The sequence below is a fragment of the Natator depressus genome, chromosome 2, assembly GCF_965152275.1.
Source record: "Natator depressus isolate rNatDep1 chromosome 2, rNatDep2.hap1, whole genome shotgun sequence".
Classification (NCBI taxonomy): domain Eukaryota; kingdom Metazoa; phylum Chordata; order Testudines; family Cheloniidae; genus Natator; species Natator depressus.
Genome location: NC_134235.1, coordinates 220,696,787 through 220,710,054, shown reverse-complemented (window position 1 = coordinate 220,710,054; position 13,268 = coordinate 220,696,787). Strand labels below are relative to the sequence as shown.

The following is a 13,268-nucleotide window of genomic DNA, read 5'->3' as shown; positions in this document are numbered from 1 at the left end:
CTGGGGCGCTAGCTCCGGCTTTTTCCTCCACTGTTGAGCTAGGATGCAGTGAGGTGTCTCGCCTTCTGTCTAAGAAGTACAATTTGCAAGGTGAGAGCCAAAAATTGGCTGGATCGCGCGGGACCCAGATGCCAAATCCAAGGATTGGTGGCACTGACGTGCCAGGATTCATTGGGGACTGAACGGCTTTGGGGTGAGAGGAGCGGCTACATGTGTCCGCACTTCCCACATTAGAATTTGAAGGGGCGGGGGCAAACGTGGTTGGAGCCAGAAAAATTCAGCTGCCGGATCCAGGGATTTCTGTACCCGGGCGGCATGGGTCTAGGGCTTTTTGGTGCAGAAGGCGCGGTGAAACCTGATCTCTAGTGAGCTCTTACAATTTGAGGGCTGTGTAGACGAAAATCAACAGGATTCGGGCAAATCCAGTTTTCACCCAGCCCCAGCGGAGGCGGGGTGAAGCCGGATGGATGCAGAAGGCGGAGCTGGAAAGGAGGAGGGAGAATGGGCACGCCGAAGGCTGGGCATCAGACTTCCAAGGTCGCTTGTGGGTTGCGCCAGCGCGCCTTGGAATCTCACCCTGTCCTGAGCCTGGAGACCTAAACCGAGGTAGAAAGTTTGTAAGTAACTTCAGTTTAATCTCTGCGTTTTCTAACAGCTCCGCGTTTGTGGCTGGGGTACGTTCGCACAGACAAACAGCAGCAGTAGATTCGCTTTCTCCTGCCTTACCCTGATTAATCAAATACTTGCTGAGCTGAGCTACTGGTGGGCCCTCGGGAGACTGTTAGAAACTCAGCCCACCCGTTACAACCGGAACAGGAGGAGTCCTGGAGAGCAACCTCTAACTTCACTTCACTCCAGAGTCCCCTTCTCCCTCCGTCCCTCCAGTGCTAAATTCAATCAGTATCTTCCTGCAACTGGTGACTCAGAAATCGCTATAAGAATTGGTTTTATAGCCCACAAAGGGAAGGGAGTAAACCCTGGACTTGGGGTGACAAAGTCTTGTTTGGTTTAGTTTTCTAGGCTTTAATCTGAGCTGCCTGTACAGAAGTTGCCCGAGTCTTGGGAAAATGTTTCCAGGCAATGCTCCCTTTTGCAGTAAACAGCAGCTTATTCATATTTCCTGTGCCTGACAGTCTGACTTTTCCACCCCGCTGGGTTGGCTGATTGGAACAGATTTTAGACTGTTTCCGTGAAGAACAAAGCGAAATGCTTGTTCACAGATTGTCCTACATCCTCACCTAGGTCGCTTTAATTTTAGGGACAGTGTCTTAAAACCTGGAGAAGATCTAATCCCATTCTGACTGTAGCGGAAACACTGAACAACACCTTAACTATTCCAAATACTGTGTATTTCTCACTAGATCTTCCACAAAGTTCAGAACAAAAGCTTTGCTAAATGCAAATGTGGAAAGTTCTTTTTTTTAAGAAACTGCATATATCCAAACAATGCAGAGAGTTCTCTAAAAGAAAAACTTTTGGTTCTTGAAACCTATGCTGTAATTTTGCAAATATAACAGCAGATTTTCAGATGTAACTCCCACAGTAGGTTCTAATCATGTTTATTATTTCTCTTTTCACAGAGCCAAGTCCTGCAGTCCTTACTCCAGAAAATCTCCCATTGACTTCACAGGTAGCTTTCCCTGAGTGAGGGCTGCAGATTTTGGACCCTAGTTTGTTTATTTAGCATAATTCTTAGTCAGCTTTCATGTTACAAAATGGAATGATCACATCAGAAGGAAAACTATCATTTGGTTTACCAGCTGAGCTTAAAGTGGACAGCAAACTTATATTCACAGCAGGAGCTTGTCCCTTATGGTTTTAAATGGTTTTACTGCTTCACTGTAGAAGGTGGGAAGTTGAGCTGACATGCAGTGAGGACAGGAGTTACTACAACACTTTTGTCACACAATAATAATTATGATCTACTTAGCCATCATTCTATTTAGCTATTTCCTCAACCTCTGGGCTTTTAAATGTAATTTTCTTTGTCTCAGTGGGTGCACTGGAGTTGGCTGCTTCTTACCAATTCATTTAGCATTTACCACAGAGTAGAATTATTAATGTCTCCTATTATGGACCCTCCTAATCCACATCTCATTACTGGACATTCAGCCGATATTTTATTTCATTAATTCTGGCACAAGAAAACAAGTGCACTTTCATGACCCATCCCCAATGATTCTTTGTATGCAGCTCCACAGCTGAGACGTGTTGCATTGGATGAGAACATGCATTCATTCTCACAGAGTTTATTTTTCAGTATTGCTTATTAGGATTGTTTTTATTTCCAGAAAACTGATAAATTGGCTTCTAATTGTTACTTTTGCAACAACAGCTGTCATCCCAGCTGATAGCCATCATAGTAAATTTCAAAAAGAAAAGGAGTACTTTTGGCACCTTAGAGACTAACAAATTTATTTGAGCATAAGCTTTCGTGAGCTACAGCTCACTTCATCAGATGCATCCGATGAAGTGAGCTGTAGCTCATGAAAGCTTATGCTCAAATAAATTTGTTAGTCTCTAAGGTGCCACAAGTACTCCTTTTCTTTTTGCAAGTACAGACTAACACGGCTGCTACTCTGAAACCAGTAAATTTCACTACATCCTCCACAATATCACAAGCCTTTAATAGCTGGCAGGTATTGTTGGGATTCTCATTTCTAGAATGTGCAGTATCAGAATAAGAGCTGCATGTCTTAATGCATGAATATCACTTGCCCATCTGTCTTTCCAAGCCAGATCGTGCTCTTGGAAATCTGTGTGAACTGGTACAAGAAAGGATGATTAGAATGGCAGCATTGAAACCAAAAGAGGATAGTGCTGCAGGCCCTCATCTCTCTCCATTTTATCCCTTCCTCACACCTTAACCTCACTGTTATGGATTGACATGATCTTTGCAAGTCCATTCAACTTGCTTAGCTTTACCTGTGCTGCCTCTAATGTCCCAGACAGAACTGAGTGGTCTCATGATCCTCATTCTGCCAAGGATCAGGAAAAAATGAAAGGAACTCCTGTTAGAGCCATGAGAGCCCCAAAGAAGCATGTACCACTCTAAAGCCACAGGCTGTGTGTCACTTCCATAGGAGGCAAATGGTCCTGAAAACATATGGCAAATGAAAACTATGGTCATTTCTGCATTTCAGTAAAATAACAACAAAATTGCAGCAGTGCATTTGAGTACTTGATGACTTACATCCTGTAGTTATTTTTCAGGGTTCCTCTGTAATGGAGAGCAGGAACACTCTGGATCAGGATGAAGTTCAGAAACCGGAGCCTGGGAGAAATACGGGAAACCATAACAATTCGGTAACATACATATGAAAAAAGCTCATATGCATCATGCAAATGTTTGATCTCTCACCTGGGTCGTTCTGGAGAATTAACTGTTTCCATAACATGGGGATCTCATCAGCTCATCTTTAAGTCTTGTAACAATATTGTCATGAAGAGATAAAAAGATAAAGACATTTCATTCTGTGTAGTCAGAGATCATGCTTAAATACACAGTTTGGGCCAGTGAAGTGGCAGCACAGTTCAGAGCGACATGAGAGATTTGAGTTGTGCCCTATTAGCTGAACAAAGCACAGTAGAAATCATTTTATTCCAGTAAGAAATCCCTAAATTTCTTTAAAGGACAGTCTTTAAAAGACAGTCTTTTTAAAGTAGTTGTCTCACAATGAACATTATGTCTTTCTCACTGCCCCCAAAAGAAAAATCCAGCAAAAAAAAAATCTTTTCCAGCAAAAATTTGCCTCTGCAGGAGGAGGAAGCTGGACTGGGATGTGCTCTGTGACTGTGGGGCCTATTTCTGAACCTCCCTAAAGTCATGTCTCTGGGCAGAGTTCCCCTGGGTCGTGTCCACTAGCTCCCTGGATGACTTCGAGAAGCAGTGGGCACGGTCCAGGGTTCTCTGCTCAGTGTCCACCTCTGGCTCCCTGCTTTTAACCCTGTGACCCTCACTCCCTTGCCTGTTTTTTTCATTTGTTTCCCCACCAAATCTGCTTGAGACCTGGGACAAGTAGCTCCTCCCCTTTGGCTGGGGGGAGGGGCCTTTAGATGTGGGCAGGCTTGTGCCCGCCCATCCCCCAGAGCCTCAGTAGGTGCTGAGTCACAGAACTAATGCCTTATTCTGAGGGTAGCTATCTCTTATCATTGAATATTGAATTAGGCCTTTCAGACTACCTCTTCAAAAGGTCAGAACCTCTGGGCCAAGTTCACAGATGAATCTTAGTGCATATAATTTACCCCACCTTCTGTCCTCTCAGCATGTATGCTACACCAGTTCAGTCTGCCTCTCCTTACGGAATGTGTGCACTGCCATTCAAGGTGTGATTGCAGCTCAGGCAGACGTAGCCGCGCAAGCTTTACTCATGCTGTCATTGCTAAAAGTATCAGTGTAGATGTGGCAGCGTGGGCTAGTGATGGGAGTAGGTACTCAAGGACCCCAGAGGGCTTCTACAGCCCGTGCTGAACCCTGAGCTGCCACAGCTACACGTCTGTTTTTAGCCATACTAGCTAGATTAAAGCTAGCCCGGTTATGTCTACCTGAGCTACAGTCACACCTCTGATTGCAGCATAGGGATACCCCTCACCTGAGCGCATCTAATGGAGTCTGTCTTCAGAGGCAGACAAGCTGTGCTTTTACTGTGGGATAACTAGCATGTTAGCTGTCCTTCTGTGAAACCTACTGGAGACAAGGCATAAGGTAAACTAGGTCAAACCCCAGAGGAGGGCTGATCTCACCTCACTATCACGCAGTAACCATTGCGAGTACCTTGTCTCCACTTAGGATTTTACAGCGAGATCACTATGCATACCTATTATCTCGCTGTCAAAAAACCAAATGCTGTTCTGTCAGTGAAGACAAAGCCTTAGGGTATGCCTGCACTTCGAGCTGGGGGTGGAATTACCAGCTCAAAGAGACATACCCTCGCTAGCTCTGATGGAGCTAGCATGCTAAAAATAGAGTGTAGCTGTGGTGGCAGGAGGAGCTAGCTTCCCTGAGTATGTGCTGTGGTCTTGGACAGTTGCATACTCAAGCTGGCTACCCTTCCTGCTGCTCAACCAACCCCTCATGCCACTGGGACTACATTCTATTTTTAGAGTACTTAATCATAGCTAGCACAGGTATGTCTCCTTGAGCTGGAAATTACACTCCCAGCTTGAAGTGTAGATTCGCACCCAATTACCAATGGGCTACATGCTGCCCCGCTTCGCACATCCTCTCTGAATTTTCCTCTCTGACTTGTGTCAGCACCATTGTCATATGGAGCAGTCTGGTTCTTGAGAATGATGCTGGATGACAGCCCTGAACCTGCTTTGGGAGCATAGGCACTAACTCCACGGGTGCTTCGGGGCTGGAACACCCACGCTAAAAAATAGTGGGTGCTCAGCCACCAACCTGCCACCCGCCAATCAGCTGCTTGGCGGGCCCCCTCCTCCCCTGCTCTGCCTCCTCCCCCCAGCGCCTGCTGCCGATCAGCTGTTCGGCAGCGGGCAAGAGGTGCTGGAGGGAGGGGGGCAGAGCAGGGTGGAAAGAGGCAGAATGAGGGCAGGGTACGCTTGTGGGAGGGGGCAGAGAGGAGGCTGGAAAAGACAGAGCAAGAGTGGGGCCTTGAGGGAAGGAGCAGAGTGGGGGCAGGGCCTCTGGGCGGAGCAGGGGTGAACCACCCACCCAGAAAGAAAAAAGTTGGCACCTGCGTTTGGGAGTCCTCCAATGTCCTAACGTGAGGCAAATTTAGAACTTCCAAATTACTGTCGCTAATTATTTTTTCCCAAATCTAGTACAGAGACTCTTCTTCACTGAGTTCTGAACATAAGACAAGTTACATGTCTTCAGATGGAACCATTTCTGGCTTATTTGAGGCTTTATTTTATTTGTATGGGATTATGAAGGGAGACACTCCTTTTGGATTGTGAAGAATAAATGTAATTCCCCACCCCCACACAAACTTCTACCAGCATCCCATCATTGCATAGATATAAAAGGAAAACATAAATTCTAATCTGTTTCCCTCTGCAAGAGGTAATAACCACAGGACAGTCTTTAAATTTACTGACCGTAATGCATGCTATAGTGTTATGCTGAAGTTCTGGCCTAATTTTGCTCCCACCAAAGTTGATGAGAGTTTTGCCACCAACTTCAACGAAAGTCAATCAAGCCATGCCTACCTGGCAGAAGAAATTTCAATTTTGTAGTTGAGATGATCGAATTTCACATCATTTGTGAAGGGGGAAATGAGGCAGGAAACTATTAGATCTTATGTGTATCGGGTGAGGGAGGAGGGGACTTGAGCGTGGAGTGGGCTGATGTGCACTCCTAGCTCTTTGGTTTCTACCGTCTGTGTACCATCAATCAAAAAATTTTCAATTTCTCCTGCAAATGCAGTTAAAATATCACTGGCTGACTAGAATGTTGTATTATACAGACTCTGGCTTCCATTGCCATGTGCATCATTTGGGTTACATTATTAATCTGTGTCTTGAAATTTATCCCTCTTATCAGAAGAGGTCATAATGAAATCTTCTCTTGTGGTAGTTAACTTCCTGGAATGAAAATCTATTCAGAAACCACCTTAGAGGATGAATAGGGAACCAGAAATCTAGATTTAAATTGCCTCAGCACAGATCAGCTAGGTACCTAAGTATCTGAGAGGTGAAACCTCACATGTTTGAGCTGTCTTGTCTTTGATAACTATTATGTTACTGTTTGTATAATGTAAGGGAAACATATGGTGAAAGGGCAATAATGCAGGAGTCTAACACGATTGATGGATTATTTAATTTCTTAAACTTGACACATTTTTCTTCTTTTTATCCTTTTCAGAATACGGATTTGCAAGTCACCACCCAAGAAGCAGTTGCGTTTTTTCATTTACATCAAACATGTCATTTTGATGAGTTTGAATACCCTTCAGATCAATACTGCAAGCAGGATCTCTTCCCCAAATGGCACTTGCCACTGAAGATAGCGTCTATAGCCTCATTGCTAATATTTATCTATACTTTTCTGAGAGATGTCGTCCACCCTTTTGTCACTACTAATGAAAACACTTTCTATAAAATTCCAATCCTGGTCATAAACAAAGTTTTACCAGTGGTTTCAATCACCCTTCTGGCACTGGTTTATTTACCAGGAATATTAGCTGCAGGTTTCCAGCTCCACTATGGGACCAAGTATAAACGATTTCCACAGTGGCTGAATGGCTGGATGTTATCAAGAAAGCAACTTGGCCTTCTCAGTTTTTTCTTTGCCTCAATGCATGCATGCTATAGCTTGTGCTACCCAATGAGGAGATCTTACAGATACAAGCTGTTGAACTGGGCGTACCAACAGGTATGACTGGGTCCAAATATCGAACTAAAACTTCTTTATTGACAGAGTCCTGATCTCACATCTACTCAACTCTCGCAGAGAAGCCTGTGAGGAGAAAGATTTTCATTTGAATCTGAAGCAGCTGCCACAAAGCTCTTTGTTTAAAAACCCATGGGCTAACCCACAAAATATATATTGCTTCATTTAACAGGCCGGGGTATGTTAAAGTGAAAGAGCAGAATCTAATTGCTAAAGCCTGAAAATAAGAGTCCCATCCTCCAGGTGTCAATCCTGGCTCTGCCAATGAATCTGCAAACTCTTGAGCAAGTCACTTCCCCTGTGTGGGTTTGAGATCAGTCCTCCATAAAACAGCGCCAATCATACCTGCCTCACAGGTAATTAGTTGTTTGTAAAGTACTTTGAGATCCTCATCTGACTGTCTTCCTATCTACACAGCTCCTGGTACTGATCCCAATTGTCATTGTCCTATATATAACAAATAAGTGTGAAGTGGTGTTAGACTTAAAGTCCCATCTCAGCTTTCCGCTAGCTAACAGCGTAGACGTGTGTGACTCAAAGAGGGTAGGGTGTTTTCAGCTTCTTGAGAATTCGGCACATGCACAAGCACTTTGCTCCAGAATTTACAAAAAGCTGGCCTGCTGGGAATTTCCCTGGCATTAGCATATCCTCAGGTAGTGTAGTGCTGCTAAGCCACTCGCAGCCCCCGGTACAGAGAGTGTCCTGGCGCCATGTCAGGGCAGAATGACTGTGACTGGAGCACACTGCATTGTGATGATCCCTACCTGATGCAATGGCCTCTTCAGGGCTGTTGCAGGCAGCCATAAATTAGAACAACCTGGAGAATCAAGGTCCTCTGAAGTCTAATCCATTCCTCTGTACAGACCATTGTTTTCAGGGCAGCTCAATGGGCCGAGTGTAATTTTTAGAGCTAAATAGCTATCCTGGCAGGATAACAAACTAATTGAGAATGCCTGCTGATTAGCCCCTTAAAATAGTCCAGGTTAATATATTTCCTGTTAGAATCTTCCAAATATGGTATTTAGCAATAGGTGGAATTTTGATTGTGAAAGAATAAAGATTCTCCTGTGAAGTCAGGTTACAAAGGCTGCAGGACAAGTCTCCTCTGGGTCAAGGCATTGCTCAATTCAGTAAACACTTCTCAATCTAGGTGATTTTCCTTCAGAATAGACTGATGCAAACTTTGTCATCAGAAGTAAATAACCTAAGAGTTAAATGCAGAGACTTGGCTGCATTCCCATTTGTAGGGCAAAAGCAAAGGAAAGGGAGTGAAAACAAAGCCCAGTGTTGGCTAAATGACTCTAATGTAAATAACTACAATTCTTGGGAACAGCAAGGTCCTGTGTCAGTCTGTCACTTTAAATGTGATGTTCTTTTGGCAGGTCAAGCAAAAAAAGGAAAATGCCTGGATTGAACATGATGTCTGGAGAATGGAGATTTATGTGTCTCTAGGAATTCTGGGACTAGCTCTGCTGACCATACTGGCAGTAACATCAGTTCCATCTGTCAGCCATTCTTTGACCTGGAGAGAGTTCCACTGTATTCAGGTACACATAAACAGTGCATGTGATCTGTGTGCTCTTGGAGGATTTTATATTATAAATTAAGATCAGCAGTAATAACCTTTCTTTAAAATATCAGAACATCACAGTGCTCATGGAAACCAGTCTGAAAGTTTACTCAGTGTCCTTTGCCAATTGCTTTGCAACAAACATTCTACTTTATTTGTTACTTGGAAAAAAAAAGATTGACATATTGGTAGGCTAAAATGTTGTTGCAGATTAGAGATTGTTAATGACAAGGAGCATCCCCACACCTGTAGGGCACTAGTTTTGGTGTCACCAACTTGATATTCTTGGTTCTAAAAAGTCAGACGGCTGTTCCATGGCCTACTGCATGAGAAATGAGACTGTGGGCTAGTGCAGTCCATCACAAAAAACACCCCCACAATTTGCACCTTTGTTGGAGGCTTGATCATAAAACCAAGTATTAGAAGGGTGTTAACATGAGATTATTTTGAGTCCAGAACAGGATCACGCTATGTTGGCAGGGCAGCAGAGAGGCATTTGTACTGCCACATCCTATATCAAACCATTAAGGCCAGATCCTTGGGACCAAGCCAACCTGTGTTCAATATAGGAGACAAGGTAGGGGGAAAGGCCACTTTTCTGCTCCACTAATCCAGGGGCTGGCCACTGACAGTGGTGGTTACTTGGGGATCATTCCATTGGCCAAGTATCATTGCCATAAAAGGCATTTCATTAATACCTTGGCCCATTCCTACTGGCCCAGATATGCCTTGATGTGCCTCAGCAGCACAAAGCAGACGGAAGGGAGGGCAAGGATCAGGTCCTTACCATAAACATAGGCTTTCACTCTCCCTCTCCAGCAAAAAAAGGTGTGTTCAAAGCAAAGGAATCTAGTTGAAAAGGTAAGGGATCAAATTCTGCCCATAGGTACACCTAATCAATCTTACATGTGTACCAAGCTCAGCATCCACATGTGCTTGCTTCAGCCACCTAAACATCAGTTTGAGGGGCTGGGGTTTTCCTCTAACTTACATTAGCATTAATTTAAAAAGACTCCCCTGAAGTCACTGAGGTTATACCAGTGTAAAACTGGTTTAGCAGAGTGGTGAATCAGGCCCTGAGCACCTAAACATGAACGTTTGATTACCTATTAAGCACTCTGCATTAGGTCATCAATGAGTATCTCCTGACAATGCAGTGATGGGGGATCATATATACTGTAACTTGAGATGTAATCAGTTGTGGGGAAAATTTTCAGGTGTATAGAGAGTAGCTGGGGAAAGGTAGTCAGAAGGGGCCTCTACTTCACAATTTTGATTATTCATATTAAAGTACTGTTATCCCTTTTTGACCCAACCAGAAGCCAAGATTCAGGATCTAGAGGGTTGTTTCAGTAGAGGAGAAATAGCTGATACTTCAGTGTTTCTCTGATAAAATTCTGTTAATTTCCAAAGAAAAACCTGTCATAAAGTCCTGTTTCCCTGAACACAGCAGGAATCAAATAGCACAAGACAGTTTCGTTTCTCTCAGTTCCAGCCAGCACTTAGCCCAAAAGCTCTCTCAGGGACACATTCCCAGGGCTGGTTCTGACTGTGCCCTTGGCCTTCTACTGCTTGTATCTCAGCTTCTGTGGTGTTTTTCCTTCCCTCCTGCTTTTATCACAGACACGCAAATATCCAGTGAAACCCCTTCACCTATGTGGCTCTGTTTCTGACCTGTCTTGCGTCTGCCATTCTTTTGAGTAATGCACCTAGTGTTTCAGCGTCCCGGTTCTCTAGAGGAGCTCAATAGCTTCTTATGCTGTCCTAAATGAAAGGGCAGCAGTTATGCCCACCTTCTTCTTCAACTAGGCATCACCCAGCCCATACCAGCAGCAAGGTAAAGAAGCCCATCTAACCAGAAGAATAACACTAATATGCTAGATTAGTCTTGTAAACAAATAATGCATCAATCTGATTATGTGAAGGGATATCTAGAACAGTGTATGATTTCCCAGTGATTACTATGAAAAGTTAAATAAAAAAAAACAATTTTTGTTTTCATGGAAAATTCAAATCCAGTGGTGCTACTAGTACGTTTTTTCTCTTAGGGCCCAATCCTGAATTCCCTGAGCATACTAAATCAAATCCAGTGACGTCAGGGGGAGTTATTTCTTTATGAGGAAGGTAGCACCGAGCTCTTCTACAGTTATTAAATGGGGCTGTTGTTTTTTCATTGCGTGGAACATCAGAAGTTCCTGATTGTAATAATTTGCTTTGCAAGAAATTTAAAAAAAAAATCTATCTTTGTTCTTATAGAAATAAGGGTAGAAAAGGCCTAACAAAGCATCAAGTCACAACCATCCTCCTGCTAATGCAGGATAAAAATGGCATGTGGGGAAACTGAGCTGATATCAAGAATGAACTTATGTCTTCTGAGGAAAGTACGATTTGTATGTAGCACCATAGACCACCCATCTCTCTTGACATCTCATTTATACTGCTGCTACACGGAAAAGTTGCAAAAATGTGCCCAATCTTTCTCCCATTAAAGTCAAAGAGAATTTTGCCACTACTTTGATGGGTGTAGGATTGAGCCCCTTAGTTACTGAATTAATGATCTTTGATCTGATCAAAAGCCCAGTGACATTTGTGGGTTATGCATCAAGCCCTTGGTGCTTACGACGTCTGCCTAATAAAGTACATTTTTTACTGTTATTGGGGAAAAAAATTAACTTGTGTTCTTTTCTCTTTCCAGAGCAAGATGGGGTATTTAGCTTTGCTGCTATGCACAGTTCACGCATTGGTATTTGCCTGGAATAAATGGGTTGACGTAAACCAATTTGTGTGGTACACCCCCCCTACATTTATGATCGCCATTTTTCTTCCTATTATAGTCCTGCTTTGTAAAAGCGTCCTGCTTCTCCCATGCCTTAGGAAGAAGATCCAGAAGATCAGATGCGGTTGGGATGCTAATATAGAGATGAATAAAACACAGATGACTTCCAGACTGTAGATTGAATGAGTATTTATCATGCTGCCACGTATAGATTTAATGAGCTCTATGAAATGGTCACATATTGGGGGGGGAGGGGGTTTGCATGCATTGGTTAAATACTCTTTGTGTATTTTTCATTTCCACTTTTGGTTGGGGGTGTGGCATCTGTGTTCTCCTCTGACTTGATCTGGGATAAGGGAGTACCCTTTACTGAGACAGTGGATTGAATTGGGTTCCTCAGGCATTGACTCATTTCTTTATTCTGAGTCTTATGCTGTTTAAAATCCAGTTCTTCATTTCCACAAGTAAAACAATCATCAGCCATAGGGAAAGGCAATCATAAATCCCGGCTTGACATGTTGACTACAGAAGGTCAATAAGATAACGATTTGAAAGAACCAGATCTGACTCTTATACTACAGAGGGTGTTTCCCAGTGCTTGCTATGTTTAAGGTAACACATGTCACATTTTTTCCCCATTTCTTTTTTCCCCTCTTTTATTATTATTTTTTTTTCCTATTTGCTTCTTTATTTTTGAGGCTGAACATCTTCCATGCTTTTGGCAGGAGCAAGCAGACACTTACACATGTGCTTAACTTAACTCGCATAAGTCCTCCCAGTGACTTCAGTGGGGCTGCTCACATGAGTAAAGTTAAGATCATGCATAAGTGTTTGCAGGATTGACCTTTACTCTGTACCCCAGGGTGATTTTATTTTTCAGTTAAGCCTTTTTAGACACTTCTGACCAAATAGGGTGGAGTGGGGGAGAAATGTCAGAGAATAAACAACGCTTTGAAACTTAGCATTGACATAGTCCTTACTGAGAATTTTTAAAATATTAAATCAGTTCTGAATATACTTAAAGCTAATGAATCCTCGCATTCTCTGTGATAGCAGCAGCTGATTGAATGATATTAGTTGCATGATTCACTTGACAAATGTCAGGATATTTTTCAAATAAATTATGCAGTGACTACTCTTTTTTCATTATTCATCCAGCGTTAGCTCCATCACTGCCACTCTTCTGTTCAGGCTGACTAGGGAGCCCAGAACAGGTGCTGATGATGACAGGCTGCTGTTGAGACCAGTGAAATGAGAGTTTTAATTGCTTCACTGGACCACACACAACAGACACACAGCACACATGCAGCAAAATGACCCCAAAAAACTCTCTCAAAATCAGAAACAGGAGAAAATTGATGATTGGTAAAAAGGAAAGGATCTAGTGTACACTATACATGGATCCAGTATACCTTAAAACTAATTCGTCTACTATACATTAATGGATCTAGCATACATAGCAAAACTAATGGATCAGTTAACATTGCTGTAGGGACAGTATATTTTACATTTCCTGTCTTTAATCTTTCATTAAGTATATTAATACGTTGCTTTAGTACAAGATATAG

At 43.0% G+C, this 13,268-nt stretch overlaps 1 protein-coding gene across 4 annotated transcripts; it reads left to right on the top strand.

Annotated features, from left to right (window-relative positions):
- The first annotated feature begins 255 nt into the window (after window positions 1–255).
- STEAP1 (STEAP family member 1) lies at window positions 256–12,979 on the top strand. Of its 4 annotated transcripts, none has more exons than XM_074943396.1 (6): window positions 256–606; window positions 1,581–1,630; window positions 3,214–3,306; window positions 6,827–7,336; window positions 8,737–8,901; window positions 9,381–11,612. In XM_074943396.1, exons 1-6 carry the CDS (start codon window positions 468–470, stop codon window positions 9,450–9,452), a joined length of 1,029 nt encoding a protein of 342 aa, XP_074799497.1. In that variant the 5' UTR covers window positions 256–467; the 3' UTR covers window positions 9,453–11,612. The 4 variants fall into 4 exon arrangements, with proteins under 4 accessions (XP_074799497.1, XP_074799495.1, XP_074799496.1 ...); XM_074943394.1 differs by lacking the exon at window positions 9,381–11,612 and adding an exon at window positions 11,620–12,979 and having other exon boundaries at window positions 261–606; XM_074943397.1 differs by lacking the exon at window positions 9,381–11,612 and adding an exon at window positions 11,620–12,979 and having other exon boundaries at window positions 489–617.
- The last annotated feature ends 289 nt before the right edge of the window (window positions 12,980–13,268 follow it).

Excerpts from the sequence above, each read along its gene's own strand:
- STEAP1 (XM_074943394.1), top strand. The coding sequence starts at position 468 with ATGCAGAAGGCGGAGCTGGAAAGGAGGAGGGAGAATGGGCACGCCGAA. Across the intron at positions 7,337-8,736 it reads TGAACTGGGCGTACCAACAG|GTCAAGCAAAAAAAGGAAAA; the intron begins GTATGACTGGGT and ends TTCTTTTGGCAG. Across the intron at positions 8,902-11,619 it reads GAGAGTTCCACTGTATTCAG|AGCAAGATGGGGTATTTAGC; the intron begins GTACACATAAAC and ends TTCTCTTTCCAG.